The sequence below is a fragment of the Nomia melanderi genome, chromosome 1, assembly GCF_051020985.1.
Source record: "Nomia melanderi isolate GNS246 chromosome 1, iyNomMela1, whole genome shotgun sequence".
NCBI classification, from domain to species: Eukaryota; Metazoa; Arthropoda; class Insecta; order Hymenoptera; family Halictidae; genus Nomia; species Nomia melanderi.
The window spans coordinates 24,787,081-24,811,366 of NC_134999.1; the positions used below are offsets into that span (position 1 = coordinate 24,787,081).

At 46.1% G+C, this 24,286-nt stretch overlaps 1 protein-coding gene across 14 annotated transcripts in view; it reads left to right on the forward strand.

Annotated features, from left to right (window-relative positions):
• Window positions 1–24,286, forward strand: part of LOC116428922 (protein muscleblind) — a 438,439-nt gene that overhangs the window by 377,534 nt on the left and 36,619 nt on the right. For 9 of the 14 annotated variants that reach the window (XR_012998174.1, XR_012998175.1, XR_012998176.1 and 6 more), the window contains 3 exons: window positions 14,978–15,148; window positions 16,343–16,423; window positions 18,049–18,234. Coding sequence is in view for 2 of the 14 variants with exons in the window: in XM_076365730.1 (XP_076221845.1) it covers window positions 14,978–15,148; window positions 16,343–16,423; window positions 18,049–18,234 (438 nt within the window). In the remaining 12 variants the exon portion in view is untranslated. Of the gene's footprint in view, window positions 1–14,977; window positions 15,149–16,342; window positions 16,424–18,048; window positions 18,235–19,580; window positions 23,168–24,286 lie in introns of those variants that run through there. The other 5 variants (XR_012998178.1, XR_012998181.1, XR_012998185.1 and 2 more) reach the window with 2 other exon arrangements.

A 24,286-nucleotide genomic window follows, 5' to 3' on the forward strand; every position in this document is an offset into this window, starting at 1 on the left:
TTCAAGTAGAATCTATTAACTGCTACGACGTTACGTGAAAATAGACAGAGATTCCGTTCGAAGGAGGCACGTATCGCGTTTCGTAACCCACGTTATATCTTCGAGAGACATTTCTTTTCTATCGGCGTGCTCGATTCTATCGCTTCGCAACTGCAGACGTCTAGTTTTATCAAGCCGAGAGAAACAGACGGGACAGAGTTTGTTACGGTCGCATGTGAATTCTGGAGAAAACATTTGAAGTTGATTGCGCCGAGGTGGCAGGACATCTGGTCCTTTATACACATTGAACGTTTGTATGGATGGAAATTCCTTGAAGGGGAGCCAACCAAGGAGAACGAGTTCTCCTCAGCTTAAAATGTCTCCATTTTCAGCGAACATAGATCCGCGCAGATGTTCCTCGCGAAATTACATTAGTCAGACTCGATTCCCTTTAACAATAATTCTCTCTGTATCGAACACGTTTGCATTTTTAAATGCTGAACATATATATCCTCGTTTGAAATATTGCCCAGCTCCCAAGAGGCCGGAATTCCTCTCGAAACCTGTCGAAATCCCCGGAATATTTAATATTTCAATGTTTTTTCGAGGATAGAAACCGTCGATAGGATGACACCGAGCCAGCCTTCTTTCCCGGGGCAAGAAGAGCACCAGATGTCTCGGTGGTTCAAGCGCAATCTACTTCGGATGCGTCCCCACGAATTCACATGCGGACGTGCTTCATGCAAATATCCTTCTTATCCGTAGCTTCCTCGAAAGAAGACGCCGCGGCTGGGCGTTCATTAAAGTTATTAGTTTTGCAAGAGCTGGCGTCGGTGGTTACGGTATTCTCGCGGAGTACCGACATGCACGTTTCGTGAATATTTCATGTCGATAGCGGTCTAGAAAAACCGATTTAACCACACATCAAAGGAGACCGATCGTGTCTCCGCGTTCTCTGCTATTCTATTAGGGCAGAAGCTCATTTTTCTATGGCTCTAGACCCGAAACAACGTGCAGTTTTTATTACGAGAATTCATTCGACAACTATTATCTTTTGAGAATTATAAGAAACCTCTAAAAATAAAGTTTTGGGAATCAGTTCGATAACTTTTAACCGAGAGACTGTTTTCTGGATACGAACTAAACTGAAACTAGCTGCGTTCTACGACACTGCTCCCTCCGATCGATACATTCGCCGGTCGCACGATTACTAATCTTCTTGGAATCGTCAATTCTTAATTCGGAGACTCGGAGGAGCGTTGTTCGACAAATACGTTCTACCCGATCGTTCGAACGATTGTTTTAATCACCGGTAAGGTTCGCCCCCCTTCGGGCCTGTAAAACGAGTAATAGTGGGCGAGAAGAGGCAAAGCGGCGGGACAATGGCGGAAAGCTGGCCCGTTGCAGCCCTATTCACTTTGAAATTGTCGGCAAAGGGCACGACGACGGCACTTCTCCGCGTGGAGGGTCAACGCGGTTACCCGCGTGTGTCGTTAGCAATTTCGACTCCCTTTCTCTGATTTTTCCCCTCTGTCTATTCACCCCTTCGCGTGGTTACCGAGGCCAACAAAAAGGCAAACTGGATTCCGTCTCCGACGACCGAAAGATATCACGATCGTTCAGCAAATGAAACGAGGAAAATGGATGCGCGAGTCCCCCTCCCTTCTCTTCCCGAGATTTTTATTCAAATTATTGAACCCTTGGGAGCTTTTCTGCCCAGCTCATTGCCAGAGGAACGATTCCACTCGTGTGTATTTCTTACGGAAATCCTTTCATTACTATTACACGATATTAGAGTTGTTCTACTCTACCTCGATAAATGTACGTATTCTACGTTAGAAGACTTTCAATCGTGTCGGCGTTCGATGACTCACGCAACGTCAATTCTGGTTTTATAAAATAACGCGGAAAACTATGAATTACTCGAGAAATCCACTGGCCACCAATAATTCTTCCACGTGGCTCGATTAAATCTGTAGCCACGTGTTCCCGAGCGTCCGGGCCGAGCGGAGCGAGTCAAAGCAGCCGTGCTGCGGCCGGAAATGGTGGCATTGTCTAGCAACCCCCTGCTCGCCGACTTCCGGCCGGCAATGTTTCGCCTGTCTTGCAAATCGCGCTGCGAATTTCGAGGGTACCTGGCGTCAGCAGCAGGTGGCCACACACCTGGACTCGTGTCTGTTTCGCACGATTGTCTCGTGTTCCTTCGGAAACGTTATCAACAGACGATTTGTTCTATTCATTTTTTGCGAACGTATCATCGTTATTTGCCAAGTGTTCCGCGGTGTATAATAGATCAGCTCGTCCGTGTGCATCTCTTTGTCTATCTTTCGAGGTGTAGATGTATCTGTCTCGCACCTCGTTATACAGTGTTTCGAAATCGGTAGAAAATAGAATAGAATAATCTTGAATGACATTTGAATGACTAATGGAAATCTGTTAACATATTTTTTCACGATTCACCGTTTCCGTTCTTTAGGAAATAATGTACGCGTCTCGCGGAAACTTCCGCAAACAAAGCAAACCGATTTGCATGGCTGTAAAAAGAACGATGAACATTATTGCATTAGAATCCGATTGGATTCATCGAGGAATTATCGGACTGTGTGCCGTGAGAAAAATGGCTAGGGTATTTCTCGTGGAATCGTTCAATAACGATTATTATATTTGTTAACGTTTAATATTTGCCGTATTACGGAATCACAGAAGCGCTCGCGTAACACATTTATAATATTTTCCACGCATCAGAGGTTCACTGACGCGAACGTGTTTCCACTCATTACCTCTGTTAATCAGTTAATTGGCACAGTCGTCATTGCCGAACGATTCGCGTTATTCGCGCTTTAGTTTCTGCTGCACGGTTTTGGCGTTTCACCGTTACGCGATTCGACGAGAAATCTTAATAATCGAGTTTTTCCGAAAAAAAACCAGTAATTCGAAAAGTTAGGCTCGGGTTAGGCGAGCGAGTCCGGCTGTGCGTAGTTAATTAGACATAATTCGTTTGGTTAGCCACGGTTCCTATGATAATGTAATCGAGCGGCGGCCGAAGCGCGGAATAAGGGGCGCAGGCTGCGCCGAATCCGGAGTCTTTATTCAAATTTCGCGTCACTCGATTAAGCAGTCGATTTGCTCTGGATTTGCTTTCGCAAGAACTTCACCGTCCGTGACTTCGACCACGTGCAAATTCGCAGGGATCTACTCTAATAGCTCGCGCTTAGGCACGTCGTGCCTGCTGGTCGAAGCTGGAAGACGGCAGCGAGCGGGGATGTGTTGGTGGCCAGGGACGGGGACCGGCTACGGTAAACTCAGCCGAAGGTAGCCTCTCCAGTGGGCCCCATCCTCCTTTAGCTTCGGAGAGCAGCTCGGTTCCATAGCGACGGAATGTCTTTCCCACCTTGACGCAATCTACTTCGAGTACTTACGCGCCCCTACGAATTCGCATCAGACGAAACTTCGTTCGTCCGCGCAAATGGCATTGTCGCATCGGCATCCATTAATATTATTAGCCTAAGCCGCTCCGGAATTTCCTGCCGCAAATCGCTTTCCTGTCCACCGGTGTCGAGACGCGGCTTCCACCGGTTTCTTCATCTCCCTTCTTCGCGACGAGACGCCGGTATCGGTGCAGCGTCGCATAAATTAGCTTCGCGTACACCGAGTAAGACGCGAGACCTTCGAAATTTAACGCTACGCGTTAGACTAGATTCCCTAGCTTCTCGTCGCGTCATCTTCCAATCCGATCGTTTCGTTTATTATTCATAGACACACGCTAGGCGTGTGGGGACCGCCTAGTGCGTCGGGTACACACCCGACTGTTCAGCCCGCGGCGCTGCAACGATCGAGCAGCTCGAAACTGTACGGGTGGACCATTAGGTCATCGACCAGTTGACGGTCGACGGCATAGCTACGTGTGTGGCGTGAAACGGGTATCGAATGAAAAAATTCGTCATTTTTCTCGATTCGCTCTTCGGAAATGACCGGTGCCGTGGGGACGCGCGCCGCAAGATAGATAATAATAAATCGGTTTTCAGGCTTTTAACGTTCCGGAATGAAAATAACCATTCCGTGTAATTCCCTTTCCATTATCGCGGCCAGCGAACGCAGCATATTTCGCTGGACAAAAACAAATTTTGAAATGTCTGGGATCCGCGGCACGCTGCCATGCCCGACTGTTTTCATGAACGCATTACATACGTTTCAATGGGTTCATATCGCGTGCACGGTACATTGATTTAATCCCGGGATTCTCTATCGGCCGCGCCGCCACGTGGATACCGTAGCCGCGTAAAAAAGCAATCGAAGGGATGCTGTTCGTCATCGACTTTCAATCGGGATTGCCCACCTAAAGCTGATGCGGCCTGATGCAAATCTGCTAAACGGAATGAATAAGAACGACTTTTTCAATGCAGCTCTTTACGGTCTTTCCGCGTTCGATTCTCATTACAATCGATAATTGCACCTCGTTACGCGTAATCGGAATATCCATCGAGTCTATTGGAACCCTATCGAGCCGAACAACAGATAACGATTCAAAATGTTTACTCTCATCTTCGTTACCACGCCTGCGAACAAATCGATTTCATGCCAAGAATTTCAGTGGAATCGAGGAAAACCTACAGAAGGAAATTAGCGGTATCGCGATCACGTTCGAAGTAGAGGTGCAAGGAAAATCAATTACCATCGTGCAAGACAAAAACGTGGCAGTGGCAGGAATTGGAGCAGTCCCTGGTGGCGTGAACCAACCGTCAGGGATCCCCAAGCCATTTCTTCGACAAATAGACGAATAGAAGGTTCTCTTGACTCGATGACTTTCCTTGATGGACTCGGCGAGGTTGAGGGGCGACGCCTCCATCGCCCGACGCACTAAGGGCCATCTCGTTATCCAACGTCATGCCAAATTTTATTAGTCGGAATGGAACTCGATAATAATAATAAATCTTGATACTCGGGTTAGTAAACGCACTGCACGCGAGAGCAAGAAAACTGCGACAAGGGTGGTTCGGTAGACATTCCTCGGTGTCTTTTGTTAGATGAACAACGCTGTTCTGCGCTCCTACCAGAAATTTGTAGAATTTCAGTGGTTTTTGAAAAATCGTCGACAAAGCGACTTTTCGTAAGATAAACAAAGGATAAGATCGGTGTCCCGGAAAGTGCTGAAGAGAGAAGAGCAATAATTATCGTGGCACGTCGAGATCCGAGATTCGAATCACTGCTCTTCGGGTCCAGGGGCTTAGTGGTTTACTTTGGTACATCGTATCTGTTTTATTCCACACGTAGAGGCAGCCACGAAGCCCTTTGATGTTCAGGCAAGACTCTTAGCACGACGGATGACGGTGGGCTCGATGAAACATTCGAAAAGGACAGAACGAGCGGACGAGGACGAAAGCTAGAAAGATCAGAGGAGACGCAGAGAAAACAGAGAGCAGCTCTCTAACGCTTCCTTTTTTCGATCACTTAGGACACGGAAAATTTTCTTCGCCTTTGAGCGCCTCTCGCGATCTCCCGTCTCCGTTCTTTGTTCTTCCTTTATATGTTTTCCTCTTTTCGCGATCTCTCCACCTCACCCTTCGAGACCTCTGTCTTCTCACGAGGATCATCGTTGAAGCTCCTTCCTTTGAAGCTTCCTAATTCACTAAATTGTTATTCTATAAAAGACGAACTTCCGCCTTCCTTTGCACCAAAATTCCAACTACACTCTGCGAGGGTTAAAAAGAATTCCTGATGACGCCCCAAGCGAAACCGCCGCGACGCCTTTCTTTAGAAGGTTGAACGTCTTCTCACGACTTTTTCTTACTGTCTTTGATCCACGTATTTACGAGAACCAGCGAGAGGGAGAGAGCTCGGCTACGAGAATACCGTTCGTCTATTTTCACGCGGTCTCGTTCTTTTCGTTCCCATTCAAATTATTCCCAATTTCCAAACGAACAAACATTGTGCAGCAGAATGTGCAGTCATGAAAGTTTAAGACGTAGTAGAACATTACCGTAATCAAAGTTTTCTGCCGGTAAGCATAAATTGAACGTTGTTCATGCTCGACGCGTCGAATGCCGCGTGTACTGTGTTTACCTTCGCGTACACGCCGGTCGTTACGTTTCAGCGGTAAGCAAAATGCACGGTCCCAGTAAGGTTCTATTCACCGTTTAACGCATCTCTCGAAGTCTCGTACCACTCGAAGTGTTAGATTCGCATGCTACATCGCGTTCTGTCACGCGACCATTTTTTGCGCACTCGAACGATGGACATTTGCGGCGTTCGAAACCGGTACATTTCTAAGCAAACTTTGATTGTTATCGGGCTTTTAGCGGAAGGCGGTAGAGGTGAAGTGGCGGGGATTGGAGTCGGCAGTGTCGGAGAGATTAAGAGAGTCGGCCGCGGAAGGGGCGTTGAACGAGTCGAGCGACGCCTATTAATTTGTTTAATTGTGCTGACGAATCAAACGCTAAGAATTACGAACTTCTCTCTCTCTCTCTCTCTCTCTCTCTCTCTCTCTCTCTCTCTCTCGCGCCTCATTCCTCTTTCTTTATCCGGCTTTCTTCCGTTCTTTCTCGCTCCTGTACAAATTATCACGACTCCTCAGGCCCGGTTAACTGGTATGAGTCTACGGCAGGGGGGCAGTAACATGGAGGCAGCAACAGAGAGAGAAAGAAAGAGGCAGAGCGAGAGAGAGAGATTCGGCGGGGGAGAGAGGGACAAAGTGAATCGGGGGTTGGCAGCCCTTAGCTCGAGTAGCGAGGCCTGGTCCGCACGCTGCACTAGACTCTAGGGTGCTTCAGCGTCCCGAAGTCGAAGAGGCGTTCATTAAACGATAACTCACACTCGGAGAAATGTCTTGTTAAATCGTCGATCCACCGACAATCACTGCACCGTCGTGTATATAGTTCAAGATCGGCTCAAAGACGTGTGGCACGCGGTGAATTCTGTCCCATTTCGAGCGTGGCTCGTTCAGATCTCGAACAGATTCGCAAGCCCGTTCTCCTCGCGTAATTATTCGCGTCCGTATTCCGGTTTATCCCGGAAAATGGATTTCTACGGAAATTCAATCTGTTGATTTAATGTAGGACAGAAGCTCGCCAACTATTTTTCCAGCTGAATTCAAATCGTTTCTCATTCCGTGGATACAAGTTTATTTTATTGTAAAAGATTTGGACTAAAACCATCCTTTCCGTTCAACGTATTATTTCAACTTCGTCTTGAAGACCTTTAGAAAGTATGCACGATAAAAATTCCTAGTCTACTTACAACCGCTTATCTGCTATCTTATCTGAGCTGATAAGGGTATCTTAAGCTGGTTGACATCAGCAACCGATTCATGTTCGTAAACTTGGAAGCGCGTAATACAATTTAAATTTAGCAGTACAAGAAAATGCATACGATTCGCCGGAAAACGTATTGCTTTTTCAACCGTGTAGTAATTTTCCATTACCTACTATTCTCGGTAGAACATACTATCGGCCATCGAGAATTCCCGTACGAAGGTCCGTCTCGTATTTCGCGTCGATTGGAAAGCCACCGGTAGTAAAGCGACGGGCGACCAATAGAAAAAAAACAAGTACGACAAACAAGCGACACCGTCGCGTTGTAAACAAACGGATGGTAGATTTGGAAAAATGATAAAAACCGATACGACAAATTGCCGAGGTGACGCGCGACTCGGTGTATCGTCGAAAAATGCATCGCAACGGACGAGACGATTTCGGGTAACAACAAATCACATGGAAAAGTGCGACGGATGACGGGCTTCGCGTGCACGTGAATACGCCTTGCGATGAAAGGATATGACGGATCAATGCGAAGCTGACGGAAACGTGTATGCACGCGCGGAGAATGCGAATTGGATATTTCGACTAGTATATCGGGAACTTTAAGCGTTTTATTGTGCAAGCTGCCGATGTATCGGAAACATCAATTAAAAAGTAAAATTTTTAGAGATGCGTCCAGTGCATGTAAACTCGTCACAGCCCGTAGAATTTGATCCAAATCACGTTCGAAAGGCGCCCGAAGGTCGCCTAGCGAGTTCCACTTGTAAGATCACAGGTATGCATTCTCCGATCCGAACCCAAGCACGTTTCCTAAGCCCAGAATGCGTCTCCTTGTTCGCTGTACACAGCCGTAAAGCCAGATAAATCGTGTTTTGAGCGCGCGACAACTTCTACCCGGGCAGAGTAAACGTAGTTAAGAATTTCCCGGGGTTTCTCGTCTACGGGTGTAGACGGCAAAGGAGTACGGAGCTAATAGATCCGATGCGACTCTATATAGACTGAATCTAATAGAGTTCGTGATCTACATAACGTATCGCCGTGTTCGGAATGAACTTTTACGCATTAATATGTACCGTGCGAAGGCCCCTTTACGGAACGCTCGGTCCATGTCGCACGCTCGCTCGGTCGCTCGCGACGAAATTTGTCAGGATAATGAGGGGACACCCGCTCGGTGTCAGGCGCGGCCAACTTGTTCTCTAATTTAGTTGGAAAGTGTTGCGTCCTGGCAAGAGTGTCGTTAATAATTCCGCGTCGTTATCCGTGCCCCGGCGGCCGTGGCCACGCCCGCCATCGTACCCGCCATCGTGCCCGCCATCGTGCCCACCGTCGTGCCCGCCATCCTGCACACCATCCTGCACACCATCCTGCACGCCATCCTGCACGCCATCGTGCCCGCGCCCGCCCGAAATGGAACCTCAAGACACCGGGAATGCTTTTGCATATTGCGCGCACGTAACGACCACGAAGACGACGACGACGTACCCGCATCACTGCGGGGATATGATACCACTCAAAATTCCGCCACGACTAAGATTTCATTCCACGATCTTTCGCGACGCTCTCTGATATTCCTCGGGATTCTGCGAGCGTCGAAGCAGGATATTGCAACCGGTCGGGGGCTCGGTTCATTTCGCGCCGCGAATAATCATCGCTCCGCGTATGGGTCGCGTTTCCATCCCCCGTCGACTCGGTCTACCCTTGTTGCTCGAGCAAATGTTCGAGAATCGCTTCTTCGTTCGTTTAAATCTCGGTTGACGTCGCTAATCTGTGCATGCTGGACGAAATACTAAATACAAGTGAATTCGTTGTTTTCGTGCGAATGAAATTTTACCGAACGTTGCACCCCTCTCGTATTCGACCATTAAATTCCTTTGTCCGAGTTTTTCTCGAGCGTTACGGCGAAGCGGAAATTCAGCTAAGACGAGTCGACCGGTTAATTCGAAAAGTGCCGGCACGCTACGCGCGTTCCTCCTCGTGTATATACCGTGTCCTTGGTCGTCTTAGAAAACCCGCCCTGACGCCGCGTTGCGCGGCGCGCCGGTAGAAAGCCGAGCCAAATGACATCAGGGTCCTCGTTTCATTACGCCGTGGATGTGAAAGCCCAGCTGAGTCAGTGGCTACCCTCGGTGCAAAGGGAATTCCGTTATTCCCTCCTCCGTTCTCTCTTCTATTCTTTCTTCCTCCGACCGTATCCCCTATATCTCGCTGAAGATATTTATCGGGACCGCAGAATGTTCTTTTGTCTTATGTACCGGTCGTTCTGCTGTCTTCGTCGCTGTTGACGAAATGGACGTGCCTCGCCCCTCTACCGTCTTCTTGCGAGTTCTCGATTTTCAGTGAACACGATATGCTCCCTTTTAGCGGTTCCTATCGATCTCGCCTTCGAAGGAGAAGCAATCGAAAACAACGGATTCCGTTGCGCGACAAAACTATTTTATATAGTCTCCTTAGGGAAATATCTTTGCGGAATAAAACATTTTTGGAAACCGACTGTCGTGCATTTCGTGCGTAATAATTGAAATGAATTTCTTTCAAATTAAATGAATGTTGTGTGCCGCATCCTAATGCGATACCGAGCGAACAGTTTGAAAAGACGGATTTTCGAGCGTGAACTTTGAAATTCCTTTGCGTTTCTATAAAATTATATTCAAACGGTTTTCTTCGCGTTCCAGGTTTCAGATTTCATTATCATTTCCCGTCGAAAGTAGCAAAGTTACCAAGGATCCTTTAATTGTTACACGAGTTTCCAGGAGTTCTGTCTTCCGCGAAGCTTCCATAGTAAGAAGTAAATGGGCAAATTAGTTATTAACTTAGACTATAGAATTCTATCTTTTTTTACGGGAGGGAGTCGGTTCGGAGGCTTAACCAGTCCAAATTGAATTTTTCGTCGTCGCGGAAGTTTCTCGGGGATACCATTTACCGGAGCAAAATGGTATCCCAGCACAATATCCATGGAATACGGCGAATTAATGGGAATTCATTGTCTCTACCATCTTAAGCCGCGTCAATAGAATTTTGTTCAACTTGTTGCTCGATGAGAAACTGTTTCTACCGAGAAATAACGACGAGCGATCATTTGATCGTTTCTCGACCAGGGAAGGAAACCTCAACAGGGACTTTTGTTGTATTTTTGAGTAGTAAGGACTTTTTCAATGTAAACAATGGAAAACCAATAACGAAATATGTTTGTTTGTCGAGCAACTAAAGAATTACTAGTGAATTCGGGGTTGGCGGAATAAAGTATGTGGCGCGATTGCTCGACAGACGACGTTGAATGGAGGAAAACATGTTGGCCTACGACAAGCAACGTTAGTCGTGTACACGTATAGAGAATTAATTGTCTATAAGTGAGAGGTACCGAAGAGGCTTTCTATTCCGCAATATCCTTGCCAGGGAGCGAGTAATACGATCAACAGCCAAGTCCCCTTGCCGACGGAAATATCGAGATGGCGGCACAGCCAACGGATATTGGCGCGATGATAGGCCAGATTGAGAGGAACTTTGTTATCTGGATTACTTAGGGGAGTAGAAAAACATGGCGTTGTTCCCCGATCCACGTTGCGCCATCTACATCTATACGTACGCGTACTACGTCTACCAACTTACGATCCCCAGGAATTTAAGGATAAACGAGAAAACTTGGTTCCTCGACCCTCCCAATATCTCGAGCCTTTCCAAATTTCGGCTCATATTGGCCAATCCTGTGCACTTTTTCTCTCTCCGATAGATACATTCTGGAGATGGAATCTTTTCTTTGGACAAAGTTCATTCGATATTCGATACTCGATACTCCACTCTACCCGTAAACGGTCGAATATTCTTCGATTCGATGATAAATCTAACCGCTTTGGCGGATCAACTGCGAAACAAGAGCTAGACTGGATCGGAACAAGTGAAACGAAGAGTATAGGAAAGGAAACGAGCAGCTTAAATCGAAGGAGTACCGACAAATCACCTTTAACCGTTGGCTATTCGTTCGTTGATAAATCATTGGTCCGGGACGAGCAGGTGTGCCACGGACAAAAAATGTTTCCACTCGCACGATTGTAGTCGGTGAACTTCCACCTTTATTGTTTCGACTTTCCGGCGTTTCGAGCAACAGCTAAAGAAAGAAAGAAAGTAAAAGAGGGGTGGCGACCGACTCAATTACAGTTGCTGAACGACGCGATAATTGGGATCAAGATTGATTGTCTTCCTTCCTGCTGCTCTGACCTTTATCCAGTGAAGAGAATTGCTGCCGTTTCTTTCTTCTCTACCCTGATGTCTATCTGGGAGATGTGCGAACGATCACGGCGCTCGGACGAATCCTGGCATTAATATTAATTCGTTGCGTGGCCATACGGAAATCGAAACTTTTTGAAACGTTTGTTTCTTACGCGAAGAAAGAAGGGTGATTCCGAGATCGTATTTAAAGACCAACAAAATCCGTTGGATTAATATCCACCTCGTGTGAAACAGACTGTAGAGGTAACTCCTAGAGGAGCTATTAGAGATAGAGAGAGCGAAGAAAAGGGGCGAGGGACGCTCGGTTTATGACGACAAGAGGTCGATTCGCCTCTTTCACCTCGATAAAGCTCTAACATCGAACGTGGCTGACGAACACGATCCTTCAAACTGGTTCCAACCAAGCTGTAAAACCTGCCTCGTATCACTTTTTTCGCTCTTTTCGCTCTTTTGCATGTCACATGTCCAACTCGGGGGGCGAAGGTAAAATACACCGATGACCGAATCGCAGGGAGAAGACGTAGGAAAGCGCACAGCCGTTGCAAGGGCTGCAGACCGGCTGAGCAAAATTACTAGGATTTGCGCGTAGATTTGCATATCGATTTTCTCGTTAGAACGGTGTCGTATGGCGCCAAGCGGCACACGATGTCCCTTAATTTCGTCGGGGGAAGTACCTACGACATTAGCCTCATGGTTACGTTTAAACACGGTTGTTTCACACCGACGCCAACCCGTCTCTTCATCTGTCGGCGAATTAGCTGTGTTAACTCGTGTAAGAATTAGCCGGATCGTGTACCCTAGCTGCAGCCGTTGGGCGACGATTCCAATCGAACCAGGTATAGTTTAGCGGATGTAGATATTTTCAAGCCTCCCCGAGAAACGATGCTACTAGGGGGTAGTAAAGTTAATGATAAACAGAGGTGCGCACTATCGTCGGGATGCAAATAACCGTAGTTCCGTGGAATTTAAGGCCACGTATATTTCAAACGGCGCCAACTGGCGAGCGTAGTATTAAAGTTGATTTAAAGGGCCTACTGATAAGAAACAGCATTCTCCGGGGAGCCATGCGAAACGTTTCCCTCTAATTTTAATGAAACTTTAATGATATTTAGAGGATCTCCGGAGACGTGGCTGCCTAGTATAAATCTCGCTTTCCAACAACATAATATCTCGTACATCCTTTTCAAGGTAATCATTCGGTCCGTCGGCTGGCCGAGTTTCGCCTCCGTGGTGATCTTAATTAAATCGTTCCATGGCCGCGATACTCGGTTCTCATCCCACTTTTAAGACGCCACTCGATTCTAACGAAAATCCGTGTTAACGGTCTCGAGCCGCGGATAGAATAACAACGCGTAATTGTTATCCCGTTTCAAATCCCTCCCTCGTCTTGCTCGATCAACGTGAGTCGATTAAGGTGGCCCGTTTGCTCGCGCAGCTCCTCGACGCGAACGTCGTTGGAAGCATTACGCGTCTGTCGATTCGAATCGCATTCATCCTTTCTCTTCGAGATACTCTACTGTTTTCGAATGATTAATAATCCGAGTGTTCCCCATTGTCCTGCTTCCGTGTCCTCGTTTCGCTTCTATAGAAAATAAGTCTCAGCTAATCTAACATTGTTCCAAAGGTTACTCGAATGATCTCGTTGCGCGTCTGGAAAAAATACTCGACTTTCTGTCGGAAGATTAAACGGACGTACATTGTACTGGCAGTAATTACTCGGGCAATTCGGAATTTCGCTGGAAATGCGATATTTTCGAATCGCGCGCGGAAATTTCGAGCGGAAATTTCGTCACCAGGAGCAATTACCGAAGCTTTCACGTTTCGTACGGCAAGTATCGAGGTTCGGTTGGGAGCGCATCAACGCCGCGGCGCTGGGGAGATAGTGACGTAAATAAGGGTACCGAGAGGGATGGAAGGCGACGGAAGAGGGAACAGCAGCGCGCAATTGTGCTCTCCTCAGTGGGTCGAAAGTTTCTCCCTAGTGGGTACACATTATTCCTCGAAACTCTCGAATGTGCTTAATTAGGCGATATTTGAGGAGGTATCCCTTCACCATCCTCTCGAGGTCGGCTGTGCGCTCGCAAGCTGCTATTATGGAAAGCCACTGGATTTCCGTAAGAAAGCATGCCTACCGGCTGCTGCTATCCCGTCTATCCTCTAGGCGTCTTACCTGAACTAATATTGTTAGGGTCTAATTAGTACCATCCTGACACCGTCCGATCTTGTTCTTCCATCCTCTTTCAAGGCTCCGCAGCCTGTTTCCTCTCGGTCCCGCGTCGGTTTCCCTTCCCTTCTACATCCGTGCAATTCGCCAGACGTTCGTTCGTTCGTTTCCTCTATCCCTTCGTCCGTTGCTTCCTTCCCTCCTTCCTTTCATCCGTCTTTCCGTCCATCCACCGTTCGCTTACACGCCGCTCGGCAACCATTCCTTGCATTCAACTGTTTGTTGCAAGTTACGCGTGCCCTTCGGTCGTTGCAGCAACGTCTTGTTCCAACAGCCGCTGGAACGACACAAGTGCCAGGCGGTGTCTCGAAAGATGAGACCCAGCGGACGCTCGGCGCGTTATTAGGGGCCACAAGGGTCACGAGTACTTGGATTATGGGGCAAATTTTGTGGATCGTTCAGTTTGCTAAGCAGCTTGTTCGCGACGAACATCCACTGCTTTGCTCCGTTCCGTGTCTTTCAGCTTGAAAATATCATTATCCACCGGTATTTCGAGTTCTCCCGAATTTGAAAGGCTGCTGTTACAGGTACCAATAAATAATACTCTTTTTATTAGCGGTTCCGAGAGAGCACTCGGGAAAAAGCTAGTGTTTCCCGACTGGATCGCGTAACTTTGAATCGCCGTACGAAAGCTCGCAAGAGAAGACCAGAAGGCAATTCCCGTTAGAGCTTATTAGAGCATCAAGCTCGCACAAGTAGCATGGAAATGCGATTAAACGCAACTTTAATTACAGGACCTTCGCCTGTTAACAATATTCTCGCGAACCGTCTCCGGTGTACGTGTGCACACAGACGCGCAGGCATTAGACGCGCCGCAATAGAAACAGGGCAAAGTCTTCAAAGTGTACGCGCAACCTATCTGCAATTTACCCGCGAGTGAAACTCACTCGCGTACAAGTGGTTTATAATACAGCTAATATCAGAAGGTCTACCACCTCCTCGTAACTCGGTCGTCGCAGCGAGCTTTAACGCGATTTAAGGATGCCGCGCGTCGTTACGTGCGCGTTCGCCGCGCAACCTTGGATAACAAGCCAAGAGAACGACCACTGAAACTGCGCGAACCATTTCTTTTCGCGTTTCTTGCGCGCTCGGAGACTATTGCCACAAAGTATTGCCCGTCTGCCTGTTTACCCATCGCAAACTTCAATGAGCCACGATGGTAAATACCTACTCGCTCGTTCCCTCGAATTTATAGCAATTACATTTCTCGCGCGAGTATCGAATTTCCTAGCGATCAAATGGAATTTACAGTTGAATTCTATTCGATCGTAACGAATCGCCGGTATTTCTGTTTCAGGGTCGATGTAACCGCGACAAGCCACCTTGCAAATATTTCCACCCACCACAGCACCTAAAGGACCAGCTTTTGATAAACGGCCGCAACCACTTGGCCTTGAAGAATGCGCTAATGCAACAAATGGGCCTGACACCGGCCCAGCCGCTCGTGCCTGGCCAGGTACCAACAGTGGTACGTCCCAACTTTAACGCATACTTGCACCATGTCTTCTGCTGTTCACACATCCACACATTTTGGTTTTCTTTTACCACGATCGACAAATTATTCATTTTGTCTGTGTTAGTCGACGATTACCACTAGACTACCCTTTACTGGTAGGCTACGCTGGGTAAATGGACGACGATCCGAATCTTTTCTTTTTTGTTATTTGCCATTTCTATAGATCGGAATTCCGGATAGATTCCGATGGATTCTTTCAAAATTCTATTGGTCGAAATCAAGGAAATTGTTGGTACAAACTCCGAGTGTGAATAACACGAGAGAAAGAGCAGAAAGTAGACAAGTAGAAGAGTAAAAAAGTAAACAAGTTGTACAAGTAAATTCGATTCGTAAATGACGATTACGGTGGAAATGCCACTGAGTAATTCAGGATTTTTCGAAAGCAACGAAGATGCGATTAAACATGCTCTCCGCGCGTCTGGTCGTCGTGTGCGTACAATCGAGAGAAAAAGGTTGCATTACTCATTGGCACAGCCGTGTATAGCGTAATGAATCAGGTTAAAGGTTGTAAATTTGCTTAAACGAGTACACGTTGTCGTCTCAATTCCCCAGCGTGTTGAAATCGCGGGCATTGCACCGAGAGATGAAACCTCCGCGAGTAAAATCTAGCACGCCGCATGTTTTTGGTCAGTGTCATCCCCTTTCTCCTGAATTGTATCCATAAATCTTGATAGACAGTCAATATCAATGAATTCATATAGAAAGAAACTGTAGCGTTACGTTAGTTTGCCTAGACTCGCCATGAAACGAAAAGTTTCGGGAAAATCGATGTTTGTCGGTTCGTCGATGTCGTTATTCGATCGGTATACTCTGTCGCATCGACGAACCGACAAAATGATGACGCGCCTATTGAAACGAGTAGTCGAACATCTATTATAATTTATCTCTCTATTGCGTGTTCGCATGCGGCCGCGGGTCGACATCGACGAACAGAGAAGAAAAAATTCGGTCGTGAGAAAATCAAGTCACATCATTTAAACGCCCACCTGCCTTTTATTCATGACATATATTCATAGTCGTTGCTACGTGACATCGAACCCTATACTACTCGTATGACTGCCTGTCTGTCCCCTATGTTTGCCGCTGTGGCTCTCGTGGTTGTGGTTGATTGTTGGTGTGTTCTCCAATTACGTCATTGGTGAACAGGAGGCACCGGCACCTCCGGCACCACACCATCACCTTCAACAGCAAATCCAGCAGCAACTTCTCGCTACCCACGCCTTTATGGTAACTCCTGGTTTTGGTTGGCTTCCACTAATTTTTTAGTTAAATTAAATCAAGCGTGGCGGTCACGGTCCTCGGAACCCGCTTTGTCTTTCGAAACGATAACTGTGTATCCAAAATGAAAATGCAAAATCAAAGTTATAACGAAACGAAAGGTAGTTGTAGCAGCTAAATGTTTCCCCTGTAAAGTAACGCGATCGTACTTTGTCTGAACACGAAACAAGTTCATGGAATAGTTTGCGAGTGATAATAACGCGTATGCCGTAAGTGGGAATTTGATGTACGATCAAACTGAAAACTGTTCGATGCAACCGTCTCCGCCACGCCACCTATAAACTAGTGTGCCTGTAAGTTTAGTAAGCGGTTGTACGAATGCTTCGACTTGTTTAAGAGAATACCGCACCGTAAATTAAAGAAACTTGACTTGCATGCCTCACGAGACGCTCCGTTTCAATATCCAAGGCGATAAATCGTCTAGTTCTCAAGTTTTCCTTCTTTTAGAGGAACAAAGCATGGAATTCTGCGGCCAAGTTCGAATCACGTCGGCTCTTTCTCTTCCGAACGCAAAACTGATTTCTCGCGTCGCATGTCTGTTTCGCGATTTCGTCCGGTCGATGAAACACGGTTCGGGAGCGAAGGATACGACTTGGGACTGCGCGCGAGTCACTCCGTCTTTCGAAAGAGAAATTATCTATCGTCCGATATTTCGATGTTTTCCGACTTGATCTCTGATCGGCGTGGCTCGCGCTTAGAAGCTTTTTCTATACGCCAAACAAAAGTTCGAAGCATCAAACCTTCCGTCCTTCGGTGAGAAGGAATAGGCGTTCAGCTCGTTCGGCCGCGCTTGAAATTACCTGCCTCCCCTTCTGGGAACCTCGTCCCCCACGAAACCGAACGCTTCTTACGGGAACACGCACGACGAGCAAAAGCGCCGTCTATTCTCTTCGGGAGTCTCGACTGGTTCTTTACTAATATTCTATCGTTCGTTATTTGCTGATATATGCGAGGGCATTACGCCTTTGAGTAATGCGAGTAAAGTAAATGGAACGTAAAGTAACAGCTCGGCGGACGTCTCGATAGAGAATTCGATCGGCACTCGCAGAATGTTGGTTCGAAAAGCTAACAAGCCGGGGAGTATCGATACACGATGCCTGTGCTGCTGTCCAAGCTTGATCGCGAGTACATATTCGGTTGGCCGTGCTCCGCCTCCGTTGTCGGGGGCACCAAGACGCTAAGCATGACCGCATCTAGTGCCATCTGCGTCGACGACCCCGTCTTTCACTACTCTATTGCTGTTCTCTGTTAGAAGCGCTCAGTGGAGGGAGCGTTTGGCGTGCGAGGGGCCTCACCCCTGTACAGGTTCGCGCTACGCGACACGGAATCGTTCCATCGGCGCGAGGACGGTTTCCCTTCCGATCGGACCGCGGGGACGCGGAAGGGAAAGCGTCGTCCCTGTCGGTGGTTCTGTCGCGTAGCGTGTGTCGCCCGGCGGGTCGCGAAACGAGAGCAAGTTCGAGGGCTAGCGTAACGAAAGGGCACTTATCGAAGACGACTCACGTGGAACGAAGACGGGGCCAGAGTTGTTCTAATCCGTGTTACCTGGATACTTTCCGGGTGTGTTTTCGCAGGCGACGAACCCGTACCTGACCAGTATGCCACAGGTTAGCAACACCTACAGCCCGTATTTCGCACCCAGCCCCATCATGCCGGCGATAATGGGGCCAGCGGACCCGACCGGAGTGGGAAGTCCTCTCGGCGTGGTGCCGCAGACAGTAGCGATGCCGCAGAAGATGCCACGTACCGATCGCCTCGAGGTATGTCTACCACCAAACTACATTCAACAACAACAACAACAGCAACAACAACAGTCACAACAACAGCATGGGGCCCAACAAGGCGCAGCCGGGGCCTCGAGGTGCCCGATGGCCGCGCCCAGTACCGTGTACCAAGTGCCGGCCGGTCCCCCCAATCAAGTGTCGCCCGTTTCCACGATGCAATCTGTCAATCATCCGCCATCCCCGACCACCATCACCACGACCTCCTTCTGTACTCCCTTGCACAACCCTCACGCCCACCATCATCCGATCCACAACCTGATCTATGTCCACGCGTATTATTGAAGTCGATCGTCGATCGGTGCTTTCTTTTTCTTTTCTTTTCTTTTCTTTTCTCTTTTCTTCTCTTCTCTTCTTTTTTCATTTTTCAGTTTTCATTTTCCATTCTCCATTTCTCATTTTTCATTTTTCGTTTACCATTTTTCAGTTTTCATTTTTCATTTTTCATCGTTCATTTTTTCATGTTTTACTTCTGCCGCAACTTCTTTCCGCCGTTCTTTCGACGGACCACCGTCCGACGTTAAGACTGGACGAGAGGAGACCATAAGGAGCTCGTTCGTTTCACATTTTTACCAATCAGTCTAGACTTTGCGTAACGATAGTCTGCTGAATATTTCGCTACGAGGTTCCTAATCTTAGAAATCATTTCAAATTTGTATTCTCGTATCTATTCGCTACCATCCGAAACTTTTGGATCCCGGCTCTTCGATAGAGATTTCCTGTCGGGTTGTCTCGACAGCATTTATAAACAAGCAATCGGTAGCATCTTCTCGCGCCTCGCTTGTCGCGAACAAGGCGTTATTCGTCGAAGCGAGAACGTCGCGTGTTTTTGAAGCTCGTTCGAAACACTTGTTCTCCTCGGTGATATCGCCCCTTGTGCAACGGTTTTTATTGATTCCTTTGATATCACGTTATACGTACAGCGTGGCTTGAAAATAACGAACATCTTCCTTTACGTAAGATGAACGGAATGAACTCAAAGAAATGTCCAACTTTCCGATGGTAGTGCGATACGATGGTACTCGTTCGATCAGAAAGATAATAGCGTTATTCGAAAGAAATGTTCTGCCCTGTTTAAAATGAATCGTAAAGCGTTCGTCGGTAGGAAAAAAGGAACCAAAGTCGAGAAGTATTCGATAGTTTGTCATCGCTTAAGGTCGAGACCCTTTGATCGGACTATCCGAAAAGTCTAATCGACACCAGCCGTCTCTTCGCGAGTTTACTTGCCGCGCTGGAAACGTTCTTTTCGAGCAGTTTGAAGCAGTTTGACTGGTTGCGTCGATACGAATTACTTGGATTAAAGTATTTTTTTAAATAACGCGCAGGTTTCGTAAGAAAGGGGGCTTGTTCCATGAGGAACTGAGAATCTATGTCAGGCGTTTGAAAGAAAGAAACAAAGAGGAAGATACCTGGGCTGGAAATTGATAATCGCTCTCGTCGATTCTTCTAGGAATGCAAGGATGAGCAACTGACAGAAAGGTTATATATTTCTATATACACATGTATTCCACGGCAGTGAGTATAATGCACGTATATTTGGTGGAGCAGGTGCAATTGAATCCTTTGAATCTATTCGGTTTCTTGATCGTACGAACCTATTGGTTGCCCGCGAAATCTCTGCGGACTACATCTGGCGTCGCTTCCTTTTTCAGTTACGACAGATTCGAGTCACGAATTTTCAACCGTTTCTCATTCTTTTTTCTTCTTACTTCGGTACCACATAGCGAAGGACTCTGCTTCTTCTCTATACCGAGTGCAGTACGGTTTTCCCCCGTTATCGTCACGCTCCGTAAGGCTTCGTCAAACAATCGAGAATAATATCGCGACGCGTTCGAAATCCATTATTCAGCTTTATCCATTGTTACTTGAGTTTCGTGGCATTGAATTTCGCAGAGAACCTAACGAGGGAATATACCGAGCTACACGCGACGCCTAGCTTATCCTTTTCTATGCAGCGAGCAGACTTGTTCCATCAACTGTACGAATTACGAAGGTGGTCGAAGGTTTAGTTTTGTACGAATCGTATCGCAGGAATAAATCGGAGCTTCGTTTCGTCGCTGGGAACCGGGCCGCGCGCGCGGTTGTTTCTTCGATCGATCATCGAAAGCGCACCGCGATATTTAACGACTGCGCGAAAACGCGCGAGGCGCACGGGAGAAGCCGCGTGAAACCGACGATTTCACGGGTCGCTTGTAACTGGACGAATTGGGGCGAAACGAAGCTCGTCAACGAGAAACAGAGGACGGAAGAGGAAATCGCGTTCCCCGGTGAAGAGGAAAAGTGACAGAAATAAGTGAAACTAGGAACGTTCGTTCGCTGCCGAGACGAGTCCGGCGAACGAACCATTTCGCGTGTGTGGCTTCACAATTGATATGTACTCATAGTAATTTACCTTATAGTTATCGTAGAATTGCGGCGCAACGTTTCGATTAAGAGAAAACATTACACGATTTAGGGGTAGAGCTCCGACCAAGTCGCGGAGACTGGTCTCGTGGAGATTGTACATTGATAAGGTTAACTCATACTATAATGGCAACGACGAAACCGTGATGATAATTACGATTATATTACTCGAATATTAAAAGTACACGAGTGTGGAATCATGCGGGAGGGGAGGGGGGCGAATAGCTAGGCTATACTCGAGACTGTGCAACGGGCTTCGATGACAATCGTTTCGAGGAATTATTAGGAATTCTATTGTGAATCCAGATCGGGTCGGATCAGGTCGTGCTTGTACCTCCATCGTCGAGTGTGATTTATAATAAACTAGTCTCTTTTTAGGTCGATTCGATTCCAACATAAATCAGAGTTGGGAAATGCCTCGGAATGAAAAGTACGAAAGTAACTGCTGCCACTCGACGTCAGTTACATTCGATGAAATTAATTTCGTTTCTCGAGAGTCTCCGTCGAACGTTTTTCGGACGATATCGCCGGCGACGCGACGAGTTTCGCGTAAGAAAACGTTTTAGGAGGAACAATAATGTTTCTTAGCCGCTTCGAAAAGTTGGATTTCAGTGAAAAGTTTCGGTCTGTCGTGGAAACCGCCGTAAGTTTTCTAATGTTCGAGTTCACAAATTTCCCCGGAGCTTGTATCGTTTCTTTCTCCCCCATAGCGTTCGCGAAATTAACAAGTTTCGCGCAGCAGTTTCGCGAGAAAATGAATAAAATCGGACGGATGGGGTGATATGGACGCGAAACTCTTGCAGTTCGTTCCGCGGACCGGAACTCTCCCTTTTTCAACAAGAACGAACAAGAAATGGCTCTCTTCACGAACGTCGAATCTAATACGTTTTCCATGTATTCGATTGTAACGAATCCGTCTAACGGCAACGGTAGCAGTAACAGAAATCGATTTGTTTCATCAACTTTTCGGCTGCTTTTTCATTTCCGATAAATTCCCAGCAGGACAAACAGGTCTCGAACCGATATTATTTCAGCACACGTCATTCTCGCGCGAATTTGATTACTAATTTACACGTCTATGATATTTACACAATCAATTGTACCTGTGCGTAGACCGCACAGTCTAGATATAGACTGAATAAAAAGATGAGAAAATTCCCTTGTAACATTGTTCCTAAAAGTCCGAAGTTGTTAGTTGTTGGTCGAATGAAAAGTGAAGACATATTCTGTTAATTTGTGAGCCTTGAAAAATAAGATTACTAATAAAAGATTAATTCCACGAATAATTTCTCCATCTCGATTTCTCGAGGATCGTTGCGCATTTTTGTAGCCGGAAATTTTAACATTTTAAAGAATTTTCGTTCGTGTACGTATGCAGAAACACGTTTCCGTAGGCCGAACCGGGCATGCATACGTACACGATGACACGTGTACATAGTAGGTAGGTTAACAAATTAATTGTGTTTCTTATCGCGGAGAAGAACAGCCGAAAACAATGGAGAAGTCTCTGGTCGAAAATACCTCACCTTATCATCGTATATTTGGCCGATTCGCATCGTTTCGCGTACTCGAATGATCCGAACGATTCGAGTGGTTCGAATTGTTCGAATGATTCGAGGAACACGAGAAGAATACAAAAGAGATCGTGAAATGTTTGGTAGTCTGAAAAAGTTTCCAGCCTGGGATAACTTGTAGCAATGACGAGATAGGTGTTTTCCGTTTAATAGGAATATATATATTTCTGTTTGATTTCCTTTTGTACGCAGACTTCATTATTGATCGCGTTTCGACTTTTTCCTTACATCCTCCCTGTTGTAATTCCTTCGCCAAGCAACACTCTTCGGGATTTTCGTACGTCCGCTGGTTCTCTACTCCGAGAACTGATTACCGACGATTAGGATCTAACGATTAAGTAAACTCGGAGAAAGAAGAAAAGGAAAAAAAAGGAAAAAAAGTATATGCAATGTAATGTCGTTAATTATTAACTATTACAAATAGAATTCGGATGATATATCGATCGATCTATCAACTAACCAGAATTGGTCTTACGGTAATTATATTATTATAATATTTGGTAAACGTACGATAATGAATGATAATTACTAATTAGTAATCGTAAAAATGATAACCTATTTGTGATGTAATACTTGATGACTTGCACTAAGTTCGGGTCACAATGAAATTTATTGAGCGATGAATTCAAATAAAAGAAATATAATTGAAATTGAAAACAAATGCACAGACTACATTTATTGAATCTTTTTTCTTTTATGTTTACTCGACGACCAAACGAGGATAAAGAAAGAGAAAAAAAAGCAATACGGGAAAAAAGAAAAGAAGCAGAAGAAGAAGCGAGAGAAAGAACAAACGAACGAAAAAGCAGGAGAAAAAAAAGAACGAAAGAAAAGCAGATGAATTTTTGTGTGCTTTTTGTGTCTGACCTTTTTCAGTTTCTTCTTTATATATTTATATATTTATCTTCCGTTTCCTCTCGATGTACGATGCCTTCTCGCTCTCTTAGTTGATGGAACTTGTGCGAATTGTACACTCAAACTGTATTATTACTATTTTTCTGTTTTTTCTCTTTTTTCTCTTTTTTTCTTTGTTTCCTCTGTTTTCTCTGTTTTGTTTGTTCGTTTCGATACAGTTGTAACGCTTTCCTCTTCGAAGAAATACGAACGTTTCCGTGGCACATACTCCGCTTGCAACAGAAAAGAAATAGTTTCTGCGTAAAGTGATGTTTCCTTTGTTACCGTTTCTTTGCCTCTTAGTTCTCTGATTGAATTTCTTCAATTTTTTTCTTGTTTTCCTTCGATCGCCGATTTACCGTGCTAAAATACCAACGCCACCGGTCAGGTAACTCGAACAGAGCCGAGAAACTTTCCGCTAGCTCTCTCTCTCTCTATCTCTCTCTCTCTCTCTCTCTCTCTTTCTCTTTCTCTCTCTCTCTCTCTATTAACGATATTTCTGCGTTGAACGACGAACAAGAACCGTGTCACGCCCATCTCACTCTGTCTCTCAACTGAATCCCGTCTGGATATCTCGATGCTCCTCACAATCTCCAACCCTTTCATCCACGAGGAATCAAAAAGAAAAGAAAAGGAAAGAAAATAATTTACATATCTCCCTCAGGACGTTACTTCATTGATGGTTTTCAAATTAATTGCCTGCTGCCTGTTTACATATAATATGTCATTAATATTCGATATAAACATGTTTGCATTTTGCTACTTAGATATCTTATCATTAATCATTTCCACCCCTTGATTGGACGAGACCGCCTCAGTGGTAGAACAGCCTACGGTACTACTAATTGAGAGAGAGACGATACGAATGTCTCTTCAGCGCGACATTCTTCGCCACGCAGCGACGCTTGCTCAATCAAGGAGGAAGCAGAAGCGGTAGAAAGTCGAACAATCACGTATAAATATATGTATAGGCGAATATACATATAGGTATACACGTATACATATACATATACATGAATATATATCCTATAATCATCAGTAGTGTCATGAGCATAGTGACTGGAACGTAGTGATGTCCATTAATATTATTTTTTCTCTTTCAAACTATTCGCATCGGTGTTAACCAACTCTTTTACGCCACTAGCACACTAGCGAACGAC